The following is a 12892-nucleotide window of genomic DNA, read 5'->3' as shown; positions in this document are numbered from 1 at the left end:
CTCAGGTGCTCTGTTCCTGGCTAACTTTAATACTGCTCTGTCCTGTCGGAGACTCGGCGGAGCGGCTAACGCTCTCCCTGGCAGATTCAGATATAAGATCTTGGCTGGTAGTTTCATTGGCTATTGATGTCTCTGACCCTCTCTTTTGTGTGAGTGTGTGAGTAGTGAATGATGAGATGGTTGAGTTACGCTGGTGGAACGGAAGAGATCATTCATCATCTTGCTGCCCTTGGGTGGCTGACCTCTTCTGCAGAACACTGGCGCCGACCACCACTGTAACCACCTCCCAAACCCAATTTTCCACCTTTCTGGAAGTCGTGCAGTCAGAGCGGGCATGGCAGACTTTGCGGCAGACCTTGACTGTGTCCAAGAGGAACACCAGGGAGGTGTCGATAAATCTGGGAGATGTATCCTTCTTGCCTTTGGATGCCATCTTCTCAGGAACTGTCCTAAGCTGCAGAGAATGTGGATGCTGACTAGACCAAAGAAACACTTCAGACCAGGATTCTTATTTCCCCATTTCACTGTTATTTCCTTTGGGTAAATATGGCTCCCTGAGTGTAAGAGTGCTATGTTCACAGTGGAAGGATCAGAGACTGCCCGCCCACCAGCAATATATCCCCTGTGGATGAATAATCTGAAGTGCATGATCCGATGTAAACATTCTTCACCGCAGCTGGCTGGCTGAACAGCATTGTTTACACCCGCTACAATATTTTTATCTTTCTGGGAAAATCCCAGTCGGGATCTTTTCCTGTCTTTCGTTTCCTGGCCAACCATTCTGGTAAGTCAGAACCTTGCTAAGTCTCTGACCTCAACTCAGAGCTGGAAAGCTATTGGATGCTCATAAGGATCAAGGAAGTTGTCCAACAGAAGTTCAAACTCCACAGAGTTACTGTGTCGTGGCTTCCATGCGGTCCCATAGCACATTGTCTGCATTACATCCTGTCTCTGACTATATGGCGATCAGAGGATATGGGCCATAGTGGTGAAGTTTGGTTGTATCTATGTTCACAATGGACTTGTATCATACCTCGGTGTGGATGCTTAATTTGTGGGTTCTGAGGAACAGTGCTGCAAGGAAGGCCTTCACACCAAATCAACACTATAGCCTGGGATGTCATGTGATAGAGGGGCAATGCCACAAACAGGAAGTAGGTCAAGAATGCAATTGTAAAGGAGTTCTGTTCTCAAAATCAGTCTTTACTTTTTGCTGAAGGCACAGCAAGGATTTTAGAAATGCCATTAAACAACATTGCCTCAGCAAAATCTACAGGTACATCCAACCATGGTCCCACTGCCAGGCATTAGCTATCACCCCTGTACTACCTTAGTTCAGCTGATGTAAAAGACTCCCAAACATTTCCAGTCGAACTCCTGAAGAAATGCAGTGAGCGATGAAAAATCACGGAAGATTGTGGCTTAATTCACAATGTGTTAATGAACTATTCAAAAGGGCAGGCAGACAGCTTCCATACTTTCGAAGACTGGCACAATGACAGTGGGGTGCTCACCAATGTCACCACACCAAATCTCTTGTCAGCTGGTAGGGGTAGAACGCTCAAATTGAGAATGTAAAATCCAACCCAAACACACTGATTGGCCTTCAGTATTGGCACAGAAACATAGAATAAAATTGTGTTGACAATATTTGAAATATCATAGAATCATAAATCCCTACAGTGCAGGAGGAGGCCATTCAGCCCATCAAGTCTGCACTGACAACAATCCCACCCAGGCCCAATCTCCGTAACTCCACATATTTACCCTGTTAATTCCCCTGACACTAAAGGTCAATTTAGCATGGCCACGCCAATGTTACTGTATTATGTGCCCAACAGTTTAGTAGATGGCAAATCAAACATTTATATTAAGTACCCAGGAATTATTGAGTTTCTATATCAGTTTTATATGAAGGTCAGAAATAAATATATTTCCCAACCTTCTGCACTTAGATTAAAAACTACATTTAAAGTGCATTTTCACACACACACACACTGGGGTGATTCTCCCACTGCGCAGTGACTGGGAGACTCCAGCAGAGGCTGTTTAGCAGGCTTCCCACTGAACCCCTTGGCCTCTGTGAGTCTCCAGCCTTTGAATTTCCAGTGCTGTCAGCTCTGCACCAGAAATCAGCGCAGAGCTGTGTAAATTATCTAGATGCTCACTTCAATCTCATTAGTGACCTGGGACTGGAGTCTCCGGGCCTGCTAGCCTCTCAGCACCCCCACCAGGAGTGTTTCACTCTAGCCGGGGCCCCAAAAGCTCCCCACTAACAGGCAGCTGCTGGAGTGAAGGGGGGGGGGGGGGCACCAAGGGGGCCTCTAGGAAGCCGGTGGCAAAGGGGCTGCCTTTTGGGCATTGCCAGTTTGGCAGTGCCTGCTGGAGACCATGGGTCAGGGCTGTAGGGGTGGTGGGGGGTGGGGGGGGCGGTGTGCTGGACAGTGACGGGGGGGGAAGAAGATCAGGACTGCGGGGTAGGGTGGGGGGCAGAGATTGAGGCTGGGGTGAGGCTGGGCTGGCCAGGAGGCATCCAGGGGTCCAGCCAATGGAAGCTAGGGGGCGTGGTCAGAGGGACAGAATGTAGGGTTGTGGCGCTGGCCACCAATCTTGGCACTGACAGATTGGCGCATGCGCAGTGGCCCGCTCAGTGCTATGCTGCCAATCTCTCCAGCTGGGATAGGCCTCACCCACTGATCTTTATTGTGAGTCAGGCTAGGGCACTCTGCCATGCACAGGGTGTGGGAGATTCATTTTGAACATGCTGCTGGAAAAAAATAACAGGTTTTACCCCAGTTTTTACACAAATTTGGCACTTAGAATTTTTTTCGGAGAATCCCAGCCAGTTCTTCCCCTTGTGGAATAGTGGGGAAGTTGTGGAAGGAATCCTGAGTGGATTATTAGTGCATTAAATTGCATTATATATGTTCCTTCTGTGGCCAACAAGTCCTGGTGTTGGACTTGAACATAAAGTTTCTGGTCTAACACTGCGCCACATGATCTCCAAAAATAAACATCTTTAACTATGTGAACTGTATGCTTTCTGTTGAAAAATCACACTCGTTGACCTAGAGTCGACATATAAATCTTTGTAGACTATAGTCTACTCGCAATCATTCCAAGTCATTTGTGAGTTAAAGTGTTGAATCATATAATAATATAAATTAAGAAATATAGATAACACAGCAAATTGGAACTTAGTGTTTTAAAATGCTAATTATCAGATAGTTTTAACTTAATAACTTTGAATTATGAATAAATATTGGGTCAAATCCGCCTGGAATAAAAACACAAGTTGAAATGCAACATTTATTGCAAAAATCTGTTAGCACGCTCAGGGATCAAGTGTGTTGTGAATATCTGGAAATGTCTGCTTGGTTCATGCTACTCACTGCTTGCTTCACATAAATGACATCTCATCTCCAGCACCTCCCCATCCCCCACAATAATAGACTCATTCCAAAAAAAAATTTTAAAAACAATCAGAAACGAAATCAGTAACCTGTAAAAAAGGCAACATCATTTGTCCTTTGGTCGTTCCTGTGATATTGAATAGCAGCATCAATATTTGACACAATACTTGGCCAAGTGTTGTTGACTGTGATTACGTCTGAAGATCGTGCATTTCTATAGAACCTATACAACAATGAACAATATCACATCAGCGATTATCCTGATTTGATGACACAATCTATTACAAATATGTTGATGGTTGGAATTCTCAGCCACCAGTACATCATCAGGCATGACTTCAAAATGTTTTAATATCTCATTATGGGGGAAGGCTTACTGTGCCTGCTTTGTGTAGCAAGGTTGTAACTTGGTGAAGAGTTTCCAGTATGTGGCACTGTTTTTCTTCGAGCACAATTCACCTGAAATTGAACAAACCAGCCCAAAAGATTGAGGAATGTCAAATGCAAATTTTGTCCAGTGAAAGCCAAGTTTCCATCCGGTGTTACAATAATACAATTATTTAAAAGCCTCACAGAGGAAGTCAGCACTGTCAACAAACTAGCCCCAAGTTTAATACGACACTTTGGAAAAGGTCTTGACATTCAGCTTGTTTTAGGTATGAGGACACTAATAATTGCTGTTTAAAATGATTAAATTTTCAGTCTTAAAATGACCACTGGACACCAAGCAAATGATTCTGTGTATTTTACAAAATTATTTCACAGTCAGTTCATGTGTTTGAGTGGAAACTTGAGCAAAAAGAACATTTCTGCAAACTGGAGCAATATTGAGCACAATTTGTGATGGAATTGACGGTTGTTTTCAGAGCAGAATATCTTTGTAATGTATTTTTGATGTTGCTGCAAATGGAAATCTTCCCCCAGAACTAACTCTATTGCAGATAAGAAATCTAATTTACTTCTCAATAATCCCATTTAAAAAAAGCTGATTGCAGAAACTACATTCTGAATAAAAAGAAAGAAACTTCAACTATAAACAACCTGAGCAAAAAAAAACCCCAAACTGCCGGAAATGAACAGCAGGTCCATTAGAATCCGAAGGTTTAAAACAAATTAACACTTTGGGTTTAAACCGTTCGACAGTTGTAGACCTTCCTTGCAAATGCTGAGTTACTGTATTTTTAGCAAATCAATTCTTCACAGCAAACATTTTGCATTGCTTGTGTTTGTTTGCGAGTCATTACTTGCACTCTTGTCAACTATACTTTGTCTAATATGAAGGCCAGATGTGTTATTAACCCTCACAGATTGACTGTAAGTTCAAGGGATGGAAAGAGTGAGGTGGCCGCGTCCCCCCCCCACTGAAATCAGACCATTGTAATTCCCAACGCAATCCTGCTCTAAAGCCACTCATTCCTGGTGCTTCATTACAGTGGTCAGGGTTTCAGTTGGCGCTTTATTTAATTATACAATTCAGGGTCTTAAAGGTCCCCGTCTGCAATCTCTACATCTGCTGATAATGCTTTGCTCATCTGTTCCAAGGGTGAGTGCTTCAACTAGTGGTTTTTGAAGGGATTGACAGCAGTTGCTCATAAAATGGGCTCAGGAAATGTCTCAGATGAAAAGAAAAAAGGCTGGAGGAACTCAGCCACACTCCTGCACAGACAATCCATGTTAATGTTTCAGTCCTCATTTGGAGGGGAAGTGTCTAACTCCTTTCGCTGGGGTCAGGAGCAGGAGTGACATTCCCTTCTCCCAGCTCCTGTTATTGGCCAATGCAGCTTGGGAAGCAGACAATGTCCCATCCACCAAAAATCAAGCTGCAGCCCCGGGGGAGGTGGGGGAGGGGGTGGATCTGCATGACATATACTTCTTGCGGGCATGAGGAAAATGAGGCCTGGGCCCACAAAAACGTCTTGCTGGTTAGAAAGACAAAACAGTGTTGTTTACTATGGGTGACTAAAAGCTGCCCAACTGAATTTGCTTTTCAGTCAAATGAGCATAGAATAAATAGTGTTAAGCTAAACAGGAGATGGAACAAATATGTTACTTACCCATTTTTGAAGTAAAAAATGGATTGGTTTATTTTAACAGCAGCATCCATGAACATATCTGGGTCGCAGATTGATGGTTCCTCAGTTGGAATTTGGTCAGGTGTTTGCGTTGAATTGTGGTCTGACGTTTGTGTTGGAGTCTGATCTGGTGGTTGGGTTGTCATAACTGGGGGTCCTGAATTTAAGAATTGATTAGAAATAGTACGAAATGAAAGGCTGAAAGGCATCAGGTCAAATATGTAAGGAAACAAAGAACAAAGAACAAAAACAGCCCGGGAAACAGGCCCTTTGGCCCAACGAGCCCTCACCGCCATTTTAACATTACCAGCCCCCCCCTCCACCCATGACCCTTATCCAATGTTTTATGGCAATCCACATTGAGGGAAACTAATTTAGGGACAATTTATTACTTCCAATCAGCCTAGTAGCCCATCTTTGGGGTGTGGGAGGAAACCGGAGCACCCGGAGAAAACCCACGCAAGCACGGGGAGAATGCGCAAACTCCCACAGACACTGGCCCAAATCCATGTGTCTGCACAGCAAACAGTGATAGTCACTGAGTTGTCATGTTGCCCAGCATCTAGTCCAGTTTAAGCACACACTAACGACGTGAAGCACTAGGCCAATCTCGAACATTCAAGAGCAGCCCAAGTATGACCCATCGCGTGTATGCCCCTTGTCGGACAACAAGGCAGACTGACTTAAAACCTGTGAATTAAAAGAGAAAAAAAAGGGTCAAGAACTCGAAGTCATTGGTTTATGATGAGTGACAAAAGAATAAATTGGAGCATGGGGAAAACCTACTTTATGCAACAAATGGTTGGAATGTCAAATGTGCTGTCTGAGGGCGTAACTGCTGCTGATGTAATTTCCAAATTGGAGTTTGATAAATAGCACAGAGGCCACTCCGCAGTGTACCCAAGTCAGGAACATGGGGAGTGAACAAATTCAATGCTTTAAAGATTGATTTCTTTCTAAAGGCTTGTCATGTTGCTTTTAGCATTCACCTTAACATGAATATTAACTTGTAGTTTATTTCAGTTTGAGCAGTAAACAAACTGCCTGCTGGTGGTGTTGCACAATTAGTTAATTAGGCAGCTATTTAAAACTGGTTCCATAGACAGCAGGGCCTTAATCTGGGCTTTGGAATTCCAACTGGCATAATTATGGAGTGTTTATCCTCATGAATGGAACAAGAATCATTGGTGCTGACACAACATAGTACATCTTTAGCAGAGTGCTGATCATGGGAATTCAGTGAGTGAGGAAAAAGGCGTTGCTCTGGTCTTTTACAGTGCAGGAAATGGTCTAAGAGTGGGAGGGGAACACAGTGAGATCTGGAAACTGATGTCTAGATGCATTAAATACAAGCACATTGTTGACTAATTGGTGAGATTTAATGTTTCTTTCTCTAAACTGGGACAGTTATTCTAAATAGTAAAGGGGAGGTAGAAGTAATGTATAAAACTTATAGACTACAGGCCACACGATCAATAATCATTGACTTATATTTTAAAGTGAGATAAATTAAAGACAGCAAAAATGGCAGGTCAGGTGACGTGTTTTGCCAGTCAATCAGACCGTTCTTCTGCTTACGAAAGTATTGGTTCCTGAAAACAGCATTGTAATTAGGACCACTTTTCCCATCGGAACAATGATATAAATGGCGGATTGTTCCCGAACCAAGGCTGGAAATCACTCATGGAATGCCCAGCAATGTTAAATGCTCTCAACCCATGTGCTGTTAGATCACTGAGGTGACTGTTAATGCTGCACACCTTAGTACAAGTTCCTCGGTTAGTGTAGGGGATATAATGTACCATTGATCACTGTCAGTTGTTTAACCTGGAACTGACGTGAATCTCAGCACTTATTTTACATGCAACGTAAGTGTTTAAATGCTTTAAAAGTGTGATGTTTGTGCCAAAAAAAAAATGGCTTGTTTCCACCTCATAACAATAATTTGACTTGTCAGGTCATTGAGATGGGGAATGCAGAACATCAATGGGTGACATGGTGTGGGAAAGTAGAAACCAGCATTGTGAGGTTGAAATGGAGGCTGCGATTCTCCCAAAAGTGTTGAATTGGTGGGAGAACTGTTCCAACCCCGGCTGTTTTATCAGTTCAACTTCTCACCTGAATCTCCACACTCTGTGCACTGAAGAGGTCCCATTTGGGAATCTCCAGGGGGGTGGGGCTTATTCGCACTGGAGTTTGACAGTTCTGGAGCTCTGTGCATGTCAACCTCCCGTTTGCTGGCCAGCCCAATTGCTGGCCAGTCTGGGGCCCCCACAGTGCTGACCCTCCAGCACCCCCACCCAGGGCCCAATCATGGCCCCCATAGCAATTCCAGGCCAGCCCTGACTCCCCTGTCCCGGAGCATCCCGATATCCAGGCCCCACTCCCTCACACTGCCCCCACTGACCCTCTTGGGGTCAGACCCCTCCCCCCAGGGGTAGGTGTCCCCCGGCAGACCATCCCCCAGCCTGCCCCAATCACTGCCCTATCTCCAACCCAGACCGATCCCAATGCAGAGTGGCAGTGGGACCCTCACTCCCACTGATTGCCCCTAGGCTCCACTCACAATATGTCCAACCCCCTTGGCACTGCCCAATGTCTGGCGGGCAGTGCAAAGGTGCCCCTTGGGCATGGGCACTTTGCCCCTTGGGCGGTGCTGGGGGCACAGGCTGGCACTGTGAGGGTGCCCATGACCAGGGGGCACCACCTCCGCCCCACCACCCAACTCCATGGGGGGCCCTGATTACCCCCCTTCATTCCGGTGGGGTATCCCGCCAATTCCATGAAAATGGGGAGCTAGTCAAAATCCCGCTGAAATGAAGTACTCCTGGCGGGGTAGGAGATTCAATCGGGACCTGCCTCCCCATCGATTTCCAGTGTGGTCTGACCGGCAACTGTTTGCCTGCTCTGGGAGATGTGCATGCATTCCTGGCGCACATGCAAATCCCTGTTCAAGGCTGGAGACACGCGTCTCCCACCGCGAGCCAACTGAAAAGTTGTGGGTTGCAATGTGAGAATCGCTGTCGGGGTGTCAATTTGTAAACGTATTGGGGGGAATTTTCCTATCCTGCCCACCACAGGGATGGTAATGGGCAGGGGGTGGGGGTGACCATGCAAAGATCCGTTGACTTTGGGCGCAGTTTTTCAGTTTTGGGGTGAGTGCGGACGTAAAGTTCTGCCCACTAAATGCCGTTCACTGTATCTCAAATGGTGTAAAGTCGAGGACCGTCTGTAATACGGTAAATGGCTGCAGCTCAAGGAACTTTGTTTCCAAATTCCCAAACTGCTTCACAGCTTTGGACACTGTGATGCATCAGGAAGGGAGGAAGTTTCCCGAACACTTTGTTCTGGGAAACATTCACAGAGTGTGATAGGAAGGGACAGAGCAGTGTACCAGGAAAAGGGGTCAGTGTCGGAGCAATGGTGAAAAGACTGGATCTGAATTCATGCAGTATTCCAAATAAGCACTCTTGGTTACTTCAAAACTGCTATGGGTGTGATCTAGTGGCTGCATTCGCCACGGAGGTAAATCCCACAATGACCATTAAATCAAATGAGAGGCTAAAAACAGCGTTTGCGCTGGCAAGATTTCCATTTAAGACCTTCTCTGCCCCTCCCCAAACCCCCAGGCTGATGTAATCAGTTTCATGTCCAACAGCATGAACCTGATTTTCATTCATTTTGATAAATTATCTAACAATACAGGCCTTGGCATCCACTACATATTATTCCCGTTATGTGCACCCACCACCTCCCTCCCCCAACACACACAAGTGCTAATCATTATTTATTTTTGAAAACCAGTGGGCACCGGCAGTTGCACAAGGAGCAGAGGGGTTGTTTGACCTCCTCCATTGGGGGGTTCTCCTTCTGCATGTGGGAGGTATTCTCTTATTTCCCTTATCTGATGGGGGTGTCGCCCATGTCTATGTGGGGGAGGGAGTCTTAAATTTAATTTTGACATTATATCCTTTAAAAATGGTACCCCATTCTCAGATTCCTGGCATTGCCAGCATGTTTCGACTCCGTCCTTCCAGCTGGCTGCATAATCTATGCGAACACTTTGAAATTGCACAGCACATGTTAAAGCAGATGAGAAAAGGCATCTCTAAAGCAAAGAGATTCACTTACATTTCTCACCTGATCCAACACACCGAGCAATTTAAGGGTAGACTGCATCTAAATAATTAGTCATTCATTTTGTACCATATAGAGACTGGATTGCTTTAACGTCACCACTTGGAAGCGTGAACCCATCTGTTTCCACATATTTATATCTGTGAAACATCACGTCACTTTTATTCTCAGAATGACCAAGTCCCAGAGAATGTCCAAATTCATGGAGTGCAACGATAAACAAGTTGAATCCTAGAAAAACAATATTAAAATATTGCGTTCAAACCTGCTCAACTTTAAATTATTGGCCATTATTTTACATTATTTATATCCATGATATTTTGGTTCATTTGTCAATCATGCATGTTGGTATTGAAATTGATTCTAAAATTACAGATCAATAAATGCACCATGATCATATCTGAGACAGCTACCCTCTATCAACATGTTTCCGAAACATGTCACACATTTGTGTTGTTTCAAAGTCATCCAGAATCAAATGGACCAGAACACGAGCCCAGGAATGAAAACAAGCAAACTCTACAGTGGAACCATCTGTTACACTGGCAATTCAGTCCGTACATATTCCAGCCAATTTCAGACCCTGATTCTGACACAGAGGGCAGTCCATTTGATCCATCACACACTTATTTATTTTCCCAGTTATTATAGACAGATGAAACTGGCTATTGCCTGAGTGTGCTCACATTGATTTCTGAAATGAATCGAAGTGCTGCATTGCAAGTTATGTTACAAATTGGGTTTGCAGTTGAGCAGTTGATAGCATTCTCAACTGCGGCTGTTAGTCTTGGGGCATGATTCTCATTTGGTGTTAAAATTACTGAGCTTGTCAGAGGTCCCAAGTTCAAATTCCACATAAGCCCTTTACTATTATGGGACATTACAGTGGTACAGTGGTTAGCATTGCTGCAGGATCAATTCTGGCCTCGGGTCACTGTCTGTCTGGAGTTTGCACATTCTCCTTGTATGCGTTTCCTTTGGGTGCTCTGGTTTCCTCCCACAGTCCAAAGTTGTGCGTGTTAGGATGATTGGCCATACTCAATTGACCCTAGTGTCAGGAGGATTAGCAAGGTAAATATGCTGGGTTACAGGAATAGGGCCTGGGTGTAATTGTGGTCGGTGCAGGCTCAATGGGCCAAATGGCCTCCTTCTGAACTGTAGGGATTCTATTCCATGCATAGCCTCCATCAGCCTCATTAAGTTACATATCAACGCCATTTTACAGACTGTCCATCCAGAAGAAAGCTGCTCCAGGTATCACAGTATATCCGACCATCAGATTTATATTTGTGTCACTAAAAACGATTATCATTTAGACCAGCAATTGAGTGTGACTCAGTGCCGGCGCTCTAACCTTTGAGTCCAGAATGTGTAGATATGGAGCCGGATTCTCCAGCTTTGCTTGCAATTGGGATTCTCTGGTCCCGCTGTTATGAACAGAGATTTGGTTGAGCGCCAAACATTGCGTCCAATCCATTGAAGCTGATTTTCCAGAAGGTTTTCCTGAATGATTGTGGAGGTGGCTTCAAGAAGGATGGGAGCACTTGTTCGATGGTCCTTCCATTGAATCTGGAGGATATGGTGGAAGTTTTGCTTATAGAATTTCTCTTGTATCCCTATGTGTCACTAACACACAATCTAGGTCACACTGCATTACAGGAGTACTGTTGCTCTGTACAGTAGGACTTTATGGACTTGGGGGGATCTTTGTTGTCACTCACTGCTGTAGTTTGTGAAAGGCTGAACAAGCACAGCTGATGTGGCGTTGGATCTTCTCCTCAAGAGTGGCCCATTGAGACAGGTGGTTCTTAAGCTCCATCCGAGATCCCATTCTGGATGATGAAATGATCTCCATGGACATGAGGGTCGCAGTCAGCCTTTCCTTTCCTTGTTCATCCAGCAGGTGTTCCTCCCTGTTTGTTCCTTCAGCTGCCCCTCCCCAAGGAGACAGATCTCACCAAGGGCAGCATGCCTCTTTGGAGTCTGAATCGTTCACATGATACAATTGCAGTTGTTCTTTCTGGATGGTCACTCTGGAGATTATCCCTGAGTCTGCTCACATTCCAAGTTGCAAACTTCAGCGTCATCATTCTCTGAATACAGAGATAGTGATCCTGGTGGATGTAGTTTCCCAGCAGGAGAGGGTGGGACAGCCTCCTCCTGGGGAACCTTTTGTGTACCCCTCCCCATTTGTGGGAGACAGAAGGTATCCTGGAGAGCACTGCTCAGTCACAGAGACTCCCAGTGCAGGTCTCCAATAATCTTTACACATCTCTCATCTGTGTGCAGAGTCTTGTGAAGAGACTCCCAGGATCAAAGCTCTTCCTTCATTGCCAATGCTTTATTGCAACAAGAACTTGTAGATGGACTGGCAGAAGCCTGCGCGTGACTTTGTTTAACATGGGGACCTTGGAGTACCACTGTTGTTCACACAGTCTTGATGGTTTGGTGTCAGGTTTTGGTGATGTGCCAAAACGTCATGACAGTGAGCACCTTGTCACTGTCACATTCTTCCATCTTCAGAAAGTCCTCAAAAGGCAGAACAAGCCTTTGAAAGGAAAATTGTGGCTTGAATTTATGACTCTTTGCACTCTCCCTGGTGGGTTTTGAGGTGGTGAGAGTATAAAATTGCATAGACAAGGATCCCTTGAAAATCCCACACACTCCGATTTAAATCAGGCAAACTGCTGGCATAGCAGCATAAACTGCTCTACAAGATTCCGCAAACATTTGTGCTTTGTCATAGGATGGGAAGTTTACGACATCTCATTTTCCCATCCTGCCAAAATCAATGGAATTTTGAGCAGCTGCTTGCATTGTACAGCCCTGGCCCCAACCTGTCAGACTGTAAAATTCCACCCACAACTTCCTGGAACCTTTGTCTCGCTCTATCAACACCCAAAACAGTGAAAAGTTGATTGCCAGAGCCGTTTCTCTGATATCAATCCAAGAATAGAAGCCTGAATGGTTGTCATTAGTCAGATGAGGATGACATACTTTGTAAGTAATGCCCAGATCCTGAGTATGAATTGAAAAGAAAGTTGTTTGAGAGCACACCCAAAGCAGAGTCTCGCCTGGCTGAGTTAGTGCTGAACTCACCACCAGGAATTCAGGAGTAGCACAAATCTAAGCTCCAAATGTCCCCATTCTTTAATCTGTCTTTTTGCAAAGACCGGCTCAGCAAGCTCAATGTTAACACATTTTCTATAAGTTTAATACCCTAGTAATTGTGTAAAATTGGAGTAAATTTCCGGAACATGCATGCCAATT

General features: G+C 44.8%; 1 protein-coding gene across 1 annotated transcript in view; it reads right to left on the bottom strand.

Moving 5' to 3' along the window:
- LOC145348889 (stromelysin-2-like) overlaps positions 1–12892 on the bottom strand; it is a 43961-nt gene that overhangs the window by 13877 nt on the left and 17192 nt on the right. Inside the window, exons 5-7 of the mRNA XM_080196933.1 lie at positions 9692–9853; positions 5468–5642; positions 3503–3636 (exon numbers count right to left, since the gene is read on the bottom strand). Coding sequence (XP_080053059.1) covers positions 3503–3636; positions 5468–5642; positions 9692–9853 — 471 coding nt within the window. The remainder of the gene's footprint in view (positions 1–3502; positions 3637–5467; positions 5643–9691; positions 9854–12892) is intronic.

This window comes from Carcharhinus amblyrhynchos, chromosome 10, assembly GCF_965287045.1.
Source record: "Carcharhinus amblyrhynchos chromosome 10, sCarAmb.v2.hapA, whole genome shotgun sequence".
Classification (NCBI taxonomy): domain Eukaryota; kingdom Metazoa; phylum Chordata; class Chondrichthyes; order Carcharhiniformes; family Carcharhinidae; genus Carcharhinus; species Carcharhinus amblyrhynchos.
Note: the sequence above shows the minus strand (reverse complement) of the source record. Positions and strands in the feature narration are given on the sequence as shown.